The 14,151-nt window shown below is 33.4% G+C and overlaps 1 protein-coding gene across 1 annotated transcript in view; it reads right to left on the reverse strand.

Annotated features, from left to right (window-relative positions):
- WDR17 (WD repeat domain 17) overlaps positions 1 to 13,653 on the reverse strand; it is a 51,136-nt gene extending 37,483 nt beyond the window's left edge. The window contains exons 1-4 of the mRNA XM_075028155.1: positions 13,370 to 13,653; positions 5,332 to 5,460; positions 4,085 to 4,268; positions 2,089 to 2,319 (exon numbers count right to left, since the gene is read on the reverse strand). Coding sequence (XP_074884256.1) covers positions 2,089 to 2,319; positions 4,085 to 4,268; positions 5,332 to 5,460; positions 13,370 to 13,435 — 610 coding nt within the window. The 5' untranslated portion in view covers positions 13,436 to 13,653. The remainder of the gene's footprint in view (positions 1 to 2,088; positions 2,320 to 4,084; positions 4,269 to 5,331; positions 5,461 to 13,369) is intronic.
- Between the last annotated feature and the right edge of the window lie 498 nt (positions 13,654 to 14,151).

Below are 14,151 nucleotides of genomic sequence, written 5' to 3' on the forward strand. Positions count from 1 at the left end.
ATTTTTCAGTATTACCTAATTTTGAAACATATTTTAATGAATTTATTTGTTCACTAAAATTTTCATGATCTATTCTTAAACACATCTAGTTTTTATCTAAACAAATTCTTTGTCTCTTTCTAATAGTGTAAAGAATGCAAGTTAAAAGAAAATTAATACTTGTCCGCGTTCTTTCAGAGTCATTACGATTGCTCCAATGTCATTGTCTTAATTACAAGAATACAACCCTTTGAATTAAAATATTTAAATTCCTTATTGCATGGAAGTCTGGGCTTTGAATGGCAGTTCTATGGTATTTCATTTCATAGTTGTTCTTGAACGCATCTGAATTTGTTGTACTAATTTATCCCACAGAGTAAAATTTGCTACCTAGTTCTGACAATTAATTTTTAAGTAGACCTCTGCAGATCAGTAATTTTTTTTTTATGTAAAATCAAATAAAAATCCTATTTGAATAAAAAGTTTTTTACATCTATTTCATTAAATGAAGTGTGTTCAGGTTTAGAAAACATGTAATATGATCCAACAGAAAGTGTACTACTTCTCTTGAATAATTTTGAGAAAGTGAAATTCTAAAGAGTTTAAAACAAAAACCTGAAAAGTTCATTTTAAAAGCCAAAGTGCAACTTTTCTTTTCAATTCTAAAGAATTTGTTAAGTAGAAGTAAACTGCACTAAAATACAGGATTTTCAGTGAAAGAGTCCTGACAAAAATTTTCACCCAACTATGTATAAACTTTCAACTTCGTTTTTCTCTGTTGGAAACCAAGAATCTTGTATATGTTAAGAACAGAAGACAAATTTTATGTTTAATTTGTTTTTATTTTAAAATTATCTTAATGAATATGTATAATATTACAATAATAATGAAAACTATCCTAAATATAGAGACAGGCAAAATTTCTGTAATAATCTAAACTTAACTTCAAGCTGATGCAATTAGGTTTTTCCCCAGCAGTAATGGATAATTTTCAATAAAAAATTTTTACAGCAACTTGAGTTGTGGTACATACAAAACTGCCACTGCTGCTAGTTTTTTTAGCCAATGTTATGTTTGCATTTGCAGAACACAATTTTGACATTTTAAATCATTTTCCTATTATTTCTATTTTCAAATTCAAATCAATCTAAACAAGCTTCATGAAAAGTCTCAGTTTGATACATATTTAGAGGTTATCATATTAAAATAGAATTTATTTTCCCAATGCCAATACTAATTCAGTCAGCACTACAGAAACAAGGGAATCTATTCTCTGTGACAACCTGAATGACTACTTAGTAAAGTGAACAGAAGGAGAATAAATTTTGGATAGCTGTTGGAGCATAATACTATGTAAAATTAATGCATTATTTAAAGAACAATTTCTCTCACAAAGTTGAAAATTGGTTTTTACTGGAGGAAAAAGAAGTAGCCAGAAAAAATTTGAAATAGCCCACCTAATACAGATATCTGTCTTTGTAGAAAACTATTTATGAAAGCATGCTAAATTTTAGCTTCAAATGAGCTTATCAACAAGACACCTTCATTAGCAGAGTACGGGACTATTTATAAAATATGCAAAAATGTTCTTGGTGGCTTTCAGACAAAGAGATAAATGTTTCCCATATAGTCTTTGACAGTACAGAATCATGAAGATAATATGAAGCCATGAGATTCTACCTACAAAAGTGCATAGGACTCTGGAATATGAAGCAGAGGACTCTAGAATAAATGCAAGCAAATTAAGAGACTAAGCCAAATATTCAAGTCAGTCTGTTCAGAAGAACAAACTTGCTGGAAAATACAGTTCAGTAGAAGATCAGGGCCATTATCATTCCCTAAAAAAATCCAGTTTATTGTACTTGTCAGAAACTGCAATGTTATCTTGGTCACAAAAGGGCAAAGATAGAAAGAAAATGCTCTGCACTCTTTATCTAAGAAAACATTTTTGCGATATGGAAGGAGTAGAAATACTTTGAACTAAGAACAAGTTTTATATATGTACATACATTATAAAACCTAAATGAAAAAATTGCAGAATTACACACGTATGAAGAGACAAGAGACACATATATATAAAAATAAATATTTTACCATATCAGTTTTTACCTGGCTGAAAAATAGATAGGCTTCCATCAGTATGTCCAAATACTACTTTTCCTTTTTTCTTTGGATGCCATCTAAACAGACTGATATCTGACAAGAAACTATGTGCTTCTCTATGTACAGTTACCCCGTTGTCAGGTCCTGAGATAGTCCAAATGTACAACGGACCTCTGTGGGACACAAATGCAACTGCATCACCTGCATTCCAGCACCAGCTAAGTGACGCAGGAATTCCTGAAACATACAGGTAAACCTTATAAGAACCAAGATAGGAAATTCAGTGTATTACTGCTTGACCCAGTATCAGGAATTGTCTTGAAAAGCTGTAGAAATAATTATTCTACATAAAAATGATTAGACTGAAATTTAGATAACTGCGTGAAAATCTTGTGGTGTAAAAGTAAACTACACATATCCATAGGCAGGAAGTAGAATTATTTCCCGAATTATTTTGATATTACTTTGATGGGCTGTATTTTATGATACCTATAATTCATTAGTGCCAAAGACAATCACGCCTATGAAAGACGATAAACCTGATCCTGTAAACAATACTTTCATTCATTCACGATTCCATTCACCATTGTTTTACTGTAAGCTATTTGCTACTAAGCTGGTAAAATATTGAAAACTTTAAAATGTCTATTTTTGCAAAAGACAATGAAATTTAATTCAGAGATAAATACAACAGAGGCAGATATTTGTGATAAAATTGGAAAGGTAGCTCTGTAATCAAAGGGAACTCTTGACAGCTTCTCTCTGGATATATGACAGTTTTAATTCAGTTGCCTAATACCTAATTGTAGCCATTCCAGTTTAAGGCTTTTGACCTTTATGTCTCCAACCTTCATTATCCTCATAACTTAATAATGTGTGTCTGAAAGAATAAATTATGGTAAGACAAATTCCTCAAGCTGAAAATTCAAAACTATTTATATTTAGACACTTAAATATGGCAGCGTCAAGGAGAGTAAAGGCAGCATTAATAGGGGGTTTAAACATATTATCCTAAAAGTAAATTAGCTTTTAAAAAGTTTAAAATAACAGTAACACTTCTTTCACATGTAGTCATTGGCTGAAGTAGTTTTTTAAACAAGCATTGTATTGAAAAATAAGTATCAGTTTTTATATTAATGCATAAACTGATACAATATTCCTTTTAGAACAGATCAAATCAGTGTGGTTTTTTTTCCTACTTATTCCTTTTGCAGGATATGCTAGATAGATGAGATTTTCAGAGGTATCCTATGTGCTCTGGAAAGAGCAGAGCAGGGGGTCCCGAAATGTTCTAGAAGATCCTGAGATACTGACTGTTCTTGGGTTGCACCTCTTTCCAAGAATGCAAATGTAGGAGTTAAGGACACCTGACAGAGATTGACTGCAAGAACAGAAATACAGGTACTGGTTTTGACTGAAGGGAATGAATCAGAACTGGGGAGGGAAAAGTGACAGAGAGACTTTTACGTTCCTAGACTTCTTTTATAATCTCCAAATCGGCAGTTTCAAGTCCTGAGAAAAGATGCAGGTAGAAAAGCATTAGGGTATTTAAACAAAAACTGTTTTTCAAATTCACTGATAATTTATACTTGAATCTGTTGAAGGCTACATTTTATTTGCTTTCACTTTCATAAAGTTATGAAAACACACAAGGTTTAAAACTTAATTATTTATTCTTTTATACAGTGATAGAAAAAAAGAATTTTTTTTTCCTGCTCAACAAGAAATCAATGGCAAAGTAAATTCTTGAATTGGTCAAGTACTTTAGAAAAAATAACAATGTCTGTCTTTACCAATTACTAGATGGTTCAGAGCAATTTACTCAAACACACTACCATTATTTTCTAAAATGAACTGCAACAAATCTGACAAGAATATTGTGTTATGCAATTATTAAACCTCTGGCCTACCAACTGCTTAGAGTTTACTCTCTATCAAGTATTTCTGATACCTGTGGATGAAAAAGCTGTATGGATCAAATATATCTCCACATCTGAAATACCTTTTGTATTGTCCAGTTTGGCCACAACTTTCTGTTCAGTCACATTCCAAATAATCACTAAACTATCTGCACTGGCACTTGCAAACATGTCAGGATTGTGGGGACACCAAGATATGGCTGTGATTGTCTTCTTATGCTCAGACATAATTGCCCGGAGCTTGAATTCATTGTATTGGTGATCCAGCTAAACAAAAAGTAAAATTCATTTTAGAAATAAGTATTTTGTAAACTCACTTTAAATACCATTAGGTTGGAGAATAGTTCATATAACAATACTAGGCTTACAGATGAATTTACAGTGGATTGAACAATCATCAGTAACTGACATCTCAATAAATTAAGTTCTCATGCATTTGACTTGGACAGAAAAGTTGACAGATATTCAATTAACCCAACCAGTATTAACATAGTCTATCCTCTTGTCACTTATAAACTATTATATTCCATTAATAACTACACTCAAACACAATCCTACAATACTTTATTTATAGGCATGGTAACAATCATTTAGTAATCAGCAAGGGGTTAAACAGGATAGAATATGAAAATGAATTTGAAATCCTTCTCATTTCTTAAATCACTTAGTACAATTAAAAAAAAAAAATAATGTCCAAACCTGACACAGTAAATTTTTTTTATTTTAATCCTACTAGCGGTATAACTCACGAAGTTAAAATAAGCACATCCTTAATGTCCTGACATATTTCTCAGTCTGAAAATTCTACATGTCACAGCATTATTTTTTTTTGTTAGGTGTTAATGTATAGTAACTGCGAACTTCAGAAAACCATGGTGCTGAGCAGTTCAGAAATTAAGAAAGTAGTAACCTGTTCCAAATCAAAGACAGGCGGGCCACTGATTAAACTACTTCATAAGACTACTTTTACACTACAGTTGCAAATGAAACTGTGGAATTGCTTCATTTCTCTTTGAGAACTCGCTCTTCTATCACTGCACTTCATTCAGCTCAAGTGTCTGCTGGATTGAGAGCCTGTCTTTTAAGAGTAATTCTTGACACATACAACTTCATATTTGAATTTTACCTCAATCTTTAGCACTAGCTGTAACAAGGAAAAAAAATAATTTGGAAGGGGTATCTTGAATGAAAGATTGAGCTTTACATAGACATCTTCTCAGCAGCAATCATACTTCAAAAAACATTGTAGAAACATTTACTGAAAAGGTTCAAAGTGAGATAGACAACAATGTAAAAGTGTAACAAGTCTGTTAAATAAAAATAATCTTACCTGATAAATATAAATAGCAAGGGTAGCACAGTAGGCAAATCTGTCCCCACTAGCAGCACATACATCCTTGTTCCATGGCTGACATCCAGCAGCTAAAAGTCCCACTTGTTTAACCTGTGACATTTTTGCCTTTAAAACAGAAATGCATTAGACTACAACAAGACAACAGAATGTTAAAGAACAGAATTACAAATTTTGTTCCCATAAATAACATATACATATGTACCTTAAAAATATAGCTAGCCTTTATGTTTTAACAGCAACATCTTGTGTTTATGAGGTACAGAAGAATGTATCCAAAATAAAGCCAAGCAGATGCTCAGAGGCTTCAGTGCTACACAAGAAAGGGATTTTAATACCATTCACAGGAATCCATTTGGGAGAAAAAAAGTTGGGGGACAGCACATGAAAACTTGAGTAGTTATTGATTTGTACTAGCTGAAGCTGTTCTTCATCACTTTCATTTTCTTCTGCAGTCTGGTTCAACACTTTCTATATTACAGTGTAATACCCTCTCTGCTCTCTTCTTCCCTTCATCCCCCACAAAGACAGCTGGACAAAATAAACCATATGCTAATACTTTTGTTTTAAAGTTAAGCAACATGTCTAAAAAGGTCTTCAAACCACTTGCATAGAAAAACTATGCATTACTTGTTATCATCATCCTTTTTATAGAAGCTTTCTAGATTTTCTTAATAATTACTGTTTAACAAAAAAAGTTGAAGTAAACTGTGGTAAATAAAAAGCAAAGCTTAGTCTAACATTCTGTATTAGTGTATAGCAGGCTATGCCTTTACTGTCCAAAACAAGTCTTAAAACTACCAGCTCTGCTCAGAATGAGGCAACAACTGGACTTCAACATGAGAACACAAGAAATGCTTTGCTAGGCCAGACCTGGCCCACATTTGATTCATAATAATGTCAAAATGTTACTTAGAGCACATGAGCCTGGCCATTTTTCTGACCCGTTTACATACTCTACTACGACCAAGAGTGCACACATTTGCAAAGATATTGTTAAAACTTAACTCCTGGGTGGGTTGTACAAGATGACCTCCAGAGGTCCCTTCCAACCTCAACTGTTCTGTGATTTAAGAAAACGTTCAAAATGAGACTTGTTGCATTTAATTTACAGCAGACAAGTAGGGAAGGCCATCATTTTTTACAGAATCTCTGAATTCACTTAGAAACCAGTCTTCATGTGATACAAACGTCTCAGGTTCAAGCCAACTGTCAACTGATGCAATGCCCACTCCATCAACCTGCAGAAATAATTGTGGCTTTAGAAGCCTCCAGCAGCCAAACAACTGCAACTGAGGTTGACAAGGATGGCTAGGTAGATGACAGCCTGCAATGGTGTGGTGATCCAAATAGCAGAACAAGGTTCAAATAGCTGCAAAAAGGACCCACCACTTCTGCACGGAAGTTAAATCAATCCAAACAAGGCTGTGTGAGCATGACTGAAAGTACTACCCAAACACAGGATATTTAGATAGCCCATAGCCAAAACGTTTTAATACGTATGACTTCAGCTGGGCTAGCAGCAGAATCCTAATACAGGAAAACAATTGTAGTTGTGTCAGTGAGAGCTCCTACAGCAAAGAATCTTCATGGGCAGATTGGTGAAGGACAATCCTGCTGAGTTTCACCATACCACTGAGTGCTTCAGCATGGGCTAAGGTAAGGTCCAGACACAAAAATTTACTCCTCCAACTATGTTATAAAATGTCTCATTTACGGACACATTTATACTATAGACAGATTAATGGACTGAGGGACATTATGTGGGAAAACATTACATAGAGTGTGGAAGATGGGATCTCTAGGTTAAAGAGCTGAGACTACAATCTTTAAAGACAAGGAAAGTTACGTTCAATTTACCAAGTGTTAGGTACATTTTCAAGGCCCACAAAGGAAAGGGAATTAAGAAATAAGGAGACTTCAAAACGTAATCAAGTATTTTGAGGGAGCAACTGTTGATTAAGTGCAAGGGTTGTTTACGCAATGCATTGCTGTGTAACAGCTTTAAGAAAGATAGTGTTGTCTGCAGATCACTCTTCACCTACTTGACATCAACTGTACAGAGGAAGAAATATTTTTCTGAATTACAATAGCATTAAGGTGCATATAGAAAAAAATTTGTACAGGTATGGTAATAGTGACCTATAGTACCCAAGGGAAGCTATCAGTCAGTATTGACAAAAAGCTTATATAAATGTTAACGAAATTTCAGTTTAATACATATATACAAAGGATGAAAATGAAGTTGAATGATCAATTTTATCTTCCATTCTTCTTATATGCTTGGGGTATCTACTTGGCACATAAATAGTAATGAATAAATATAAGAAGCAACCTCCATAAGATTATAAGTCTCTGTCTCTTTCACTTTGGAAGGGGGGTGGGGTGGGGGAGGCACGGAATGAGACACTTCTTTTGGGTGCTTCTTTAGCAGAAGATCAGGCTAAAATTGAATTTGACTGATCATCTCAAAGATATCACTGACTGTAGTTATAGTGCTTAAAGGTTCTGACTGAGTTCTAAATGCCTGAAGAAAATTAAACACCCATGTTTAACCTTTGAAAATTTTTGTAAAGGAGACTGCACAACAACAGAACAGAAATATACAGAAAAAAAAGTTACAAGATACAGCTCTGCTTTGGCTATTAGACTTTCTTTCTGTCTCTGCCAACAATATTAATTCTTCTGACTTCTGTAGCAAATAAATCAGAGATTCTAGACAGAACATTCTATAAATTGTATCACCTTGCAGTTCATTTGCAATTCATCTCACGTCATAAGTGACATGAGTCCCACAGAAAGAAATTTATCTTTTTATTTAAAGAATCATCATCATAACTACAAAGTGACAAAAAATAGACTCCAAATTTCCGATTTTGCCATTTAGTGTTCATTTACCGTTTAGTCACATTACAAATTCCACAGGTCCCTTCTGTGCAATTGAAGTATCAATCACATATATTCAGAAATATTTGGATTTGGGGCATTCAGAACTGCAACACAGACTTTTTCCAGTCACAATAAAAAAAACCTGGCACCATTAACAACAACTTTTTCTGAAATTAAAGTCACCCAGTTGATTACATAACAATTTACTAAAATGCAGAATAACACCTGGAACCAGAACTCTCAGTTTCCACTCTTGATTCCAGGGAGAATGATGGTTAAAACACTAGGTGTGTCAGCAAACTAATAAGGAACATTAAAAAAGCCATGGTGAAGTAGAAGAGAATTACATGTCTAATATTGGATTATCATAGGTTTACCACATGTAAGACTGACCAAAAGTTAACATCTCTTTAGACACTAAGAGTGCACAAATATTTATTTCATAGTAATAACAGATTTGTTTCATTTTCCACAGATGTTCTTTTTTGCCTTCTCATATGGGAGCTAAGAGGTTCCTGATTTGAAGAAGTTTAATCTGTAAGAAAATATTATCTTAATTCTTGTTCAACTTGTGGTTTGATTATAGGTAAAATTAAGATCTTACAGATGCTAAAACAGAATTGCAGAAATGTTTCTTTCAGAGTAACAACAGATTTGTCTTGTAGGATTCTGCAGTAATCTGTATTAAAAAAAATCCTCTTAATTTATTCAGTAGATCTTCCTTTTTGCCTTGATATGAGAGAGAGAAGTTACTCCTGACTACGTGAAACCTAGTCTATAGGAAAATACTACTTTAAGTGGTTGAGAACAAGGAGGGTTCCAAGCCTAAGTGCTGAAATCTAGAACAAAAAGAAAAAGGTCCTCTACGCTGGCTTTAGAATTACCATGATCACACAGAACAGACTAGCTCTTTGGATTTGGAGACAGTTCCACTACTAGCACTACTATTTCCATGTTTTCCATGCAGCCGATTAACAATGAAGAAGCTTTTATGTCATCAGGACACCTGCATAGTTTAGGGTATTTTAATGGTTTCCAAATGCATATGTCACTGATCAGAATTCAGGCTAGATTAATTATGACCAAAAATCACTGTCACCAAATGGCTATAAAAGTATTTCAGCCTAGTTCTATACGTATGTCTGTAAGCATTACTGGATATGTCATATTGTGTACTGCATTTGAAATAGAATACATTCGTCTTCTCTTTGTTCTACATTTACATTAAAGATAAAAGGTAACTTTAATGTTTTTTGAAGAAATTCACCAACAGAAGCCTCATTCACAAATTTAATTTAAAACAATCATTTTTTGATAATGTACTATTTTTCTTAAAGTCTGATATTCAAATGAAAATGTCTCCTAAATAAGATCAACATTTAGATGAAAAATGCTGCTTTGTGATATATCATTATTTCAGAGTAAATAATTGTCGTGGATAAGAACCATTATTAAACTTTGATTCTTCATATAGATTTTTCCTATTTAAGTATATGTAAAAAAATTACATATGTAAAATATTCTGAGCTGTATTACAGAAAAAAATTTGCACTTTATTTACTAATATTTGCTGTTTTAAACTTGTTAATATTTCCTACTCCTTGTAATATGTAGTTTTACAAAAAATACTGTAATTAAGAAGAAACATTTGCTTTGAAATTCAGTACAATAGTATCTAGAAGAAGAAATTACAATTGTATGGCATACTGTTATTCTCTTGTAAGTATCATGCATTAAAGCAGTTTTCTGCAGATCTTTTCAGACATTATAGATTTCTGTTGAACATTCTTAGAGTACAAGGGAGAAAACAGCATTCATCAGAACAGCCTGAGTAAAATGGCAGAAAAGCTAGAAATGCAGTATAATTGAATAAATATATATATATGTATGATTTCACATGTTGCATTTTTATACAATGGAGATTTTTCATACTTTGTTGAAAAAGCATTTTATTTCAAAATAAGGAATGTAAAAGTAATAATATTGGACTCTTAAGTATATATTGAAAAAAAAAGTGCATGTAAAAAACCTATACCACACTGGGAAAGGTATCAAAAGATGCCCACAGTTTCCAAGGAGATGAAGGGAAGAGGGAGGACAACAAAAACCTCTCTTTTCAATTGGCATGAGCAGCAACATTCTAAGTCCTCCTTTGTTGCTAAATATAGGAAAAAAACCCCACCACATAAAACTGAAATTTTGTATACCATAGAGTTAATATTATTTAAAAATAACAACTGAATTGATTAGATACGTAGACATGGCTATATACCAATAACTTAAAGATAAATGCCTAATAATCCCTACCTTAGCATAGGTATCATTTTTTGCAAACCACTTAAGAATTTCCATGCTCATTCCGATACCTTGCTGATCCCCAAAAAGCAAAATCTTGCTCTGGTTGTAGAATGAAATAAATCACTTTACTTGACAGATGAAGGAACTAAACCTTGATGTTCACAGAATAATGCAGTTACTAAAGGATGCAGGAGAAAAGACTGAGCATTGTGTCGCACCACACACACAAAACGGCAGTGTCAGTAGCCTGGCAACTGCAGCTCTTTAATAGGCACCATTTTAATTTTAACCTAACTCCTTTTTCTCTGCTTCAGCTGCTCAGTGTATTTCATTGCCCGTTGTATTTCCTGATTGTACTACAATGATATTTACAGAATAATAATAGCTCTTTAAATCCATCACTTAGCATCCTTTAATTATCAAGAGGTGTGCTTGCATGTTATAAATATTCATAAATTTATAACCATCAAGCACAACCAATAACATATGCTTATATTGTTAGCAATTGTGGTCCATATGGTGTATGACCTGTCCAAATGAGTACATATGCAATATGGCATGCACGCAAAAGTGAATTTATAGTAGCTTTGTGTTAATCAATACGCTTCTGTGTATACAAACCCCTAGCTTCTGAACAGCTATATGTAGTAAAGTGTTAGTGTCCTCTGCTTCTGTTCATTCTATTGTCACTATCTTCCAATTAAGTTTGTGTGTTTTCTTATGTGGAAAGCTTGCTGTCATCCTGTATGTTTGACACATAAAACTGTTATATCTCATCCAGACTATTGTGCCCAGGTACCAGCATTTTTGTTAGTTTATGAATGATAATGTAATAATTAAAGATCTTCTTTAGTGATATAAAAGTGATATCTCCTTAAAGACATCGGGTATATTTACCCATCTTTGTGGGAAAATCCATTGGAGATGAAAATGTAATGTGAACCATAGAGTTTCAAATTCATTACCCTATCCAATAGGACCAGTTTGAAGCACCAGATAATGGACAATGAATTTATCTTGTTAAAAACATGAAGGTCTTCAAACCTACCAAGGAATCTCTGTGTGTCTGCAAAAAACAGCGGAAACCACCTTCTTCCACCATCTTGCAACCAGGATTTGCAGAAGACATATCCTAACTTATGATAACCTAGCAAGCGTTTAAAATGACTGCATTCAGTAATCCAAACACTGACTAGGAAGAGAACACTATTATTTAAAAGATCATTCTAAACAAACAAGTAATCTACTAGTGTTCACAGACATTTTAAACCTCCACAATAAACTCGGAGCCAAATTACTATTAGAATTGATTTAACCACAGTATCTCTGGCTTCACAAGGAAAGAAGTTGTAGACCTTTTGCTCAAGTTTAGAAAAAAATTGGATTTGAAATCACAGCCTAAGACTGTATTTTACAAAAATTTAACATTAAAAAAAAAAATCATAATTTGGGGTAAGTCTTACCAAGGAGTATTTTAAAACTGTACAAGTAGTGTAGTCAAGACAGTCAAACTAGAATATCCTTTACTGTGCAACTTTAACACGATAATCTAAAGAGCAATACTAGGGTTTGAAACAGAGCATGTAGAAACGCTGGTATTTCTAACAATACATCACCAGCAATGTTGAACTACATACCTAATCAGCCTGAGACATCATTAGCAGTAGTAACAAACCCATCATCTATAGAGTAGTGGTTAGTCATATGGTACCAGAAATCTAGTTTTCAGATAGTGTATGTATTACAAAGAAATACATACGACCATGTCTGATCTCTGTATAAAGCATCTAAGAGCCTCCATAAGTATTTTTTCTCATCTTCCAACCCAGAGCTACAACAATCAACAGAAGATTGCTTTTCTGCTGGCAAATTGCCAAGACACTTCTGATTTCAGATAAAGTTACCTCTTGACACATCTCACACCTGAATCCCCGATGAGCAGCTATTAGAAGATAACTCCACATCTGAAACATTCATATCACGAGTGACGTGTAAAATAAGAACAGTGGAAAAGTATTAAAATTTGCTAGTTTTTAATACTTGGGAGCATATAACTGGAATTACCAAATAATACACAATAATATAAAGCAGCTGCTGGCCCTTATGTTTCAGTAGCATCTCCTGCATTCTGATTCATTAGCTGAGAATATACTCTTAAAACAAGAAACAGAAATTATAGAAATATATGGTTACATAAAGGAGCTTGATACAGTGAAAGAAAAGCGACTTATATTCAGTTCCCACCATAAATCTATGAAAGCAGCAGTAGATCAAGCTTGCCGAAGGCATGCAGTTAATAAATGTTAAAAAAAAAAAAAGATCCCCTACAAATGTTGCTATAGTAACAACTCCTCCTCATTGGAAAAATGTTAATAAAAATATACAGATATCCAAGGTACAACTTGGAAATGACCCTAGGTGAATTTAATATCTCCCAAATAATTTTTACTCAATTACTGCTTATAATTATTTTAGTTTATTCCATGCACAGTGTATTAATTCCTCCTAATACAATAAAAATAAATGTTTGATTTCTATCTCATTACATATTAAAGAATTACTACTTATTAAATTATGCAACCTAAAAAACACAAGTAGGTGGCCACCAAACTTCCAATGTCTTTTATACAGCTAGTAACATTAATTTTCAAAAAACTCATTTTAGATGTGCTTATCTATGATTCAAGACCTCATTAAAACCACTAAAAAGCCCTTCTTAGTACCACTATGGGAATAGTACTTTTAGTACTAGTAATATAACAAACAGCAGCTTAAAGAAGAAAAAAACAGAGGAAGTAGAAGAGAAAATATTAATTTAAACAATTCTTACTCGTTGTTGTCCTTCATACCAATCATCTTCATCAAACCAGTGGGAAATATAAGTCATCCAAGCCATGACAGAAGGCACAGTTGAAATAAAAAAAATACAGAAACTGAACACATGTACGATGAGTACGATGAGTCCTGTGCTAAAATTTGCTCAATGCTACAACAAGCTACCCAAAGATCAGAGCTGAACTCTGTGATATAATTCTACCTTAATAAGCTTTACATTTATAAATATATAATCCAAAATATTTTCAACAGCAATTTAAATGCTATATGTATTGGATTCTGAAGTGGAAAACAGAAATCAGTACTAAAACAATTAGTAGATTATATATTCCAATATTTTCAATTAAAGCAGATTAGTGCTTCAAGCTCAATTTTACAGTGCTTCTGAGCTCTGAAAATGACGTGCTGTTTGAGTCCTCCTTATTTGTCTCCTAAAAAATGTTGGTTTTTTTTTCCCCAAATGTACTGTCTGTAAGAAATGTGGTTCGGTGCACAGAAGCTTGTATTGAAATGTAAAATACTTTCAGAATCATGGGGAGTGATGTTTTGGTTATCTAGGGAGTGGTTTCAACTGGCACAGTAGGAGGGGCCATGATTATCACAAGTCCCGAACATCTTATGTTTATCATTTTTTAAAAAAGGGAAAAAAAAGAAGAAAAAAAGATCTGCATCTCCATTGTTCGCAGCCAGCAGAGCCTGAAAGGCTCAGCTACAGCCACCAGCACTGGCTGGGAAATTTAAAAAGCCTAATTTTCACTAATTCATCAGAATGCATCT

Source organism: Buteo buteo, chromosome 1 (assembly GCF_964188355.1).
Source record: "Buteo buteo chromosome 1, bButBut1.hap1.1, whole genome shotgun sequence".
In the NCBI taxonomy this organism is placed as follows: Eukaryota; Metazoa; Chordata; class Aves; order Accipitriformes; family Accipitridae; genus Buteo; species Buteo buteo.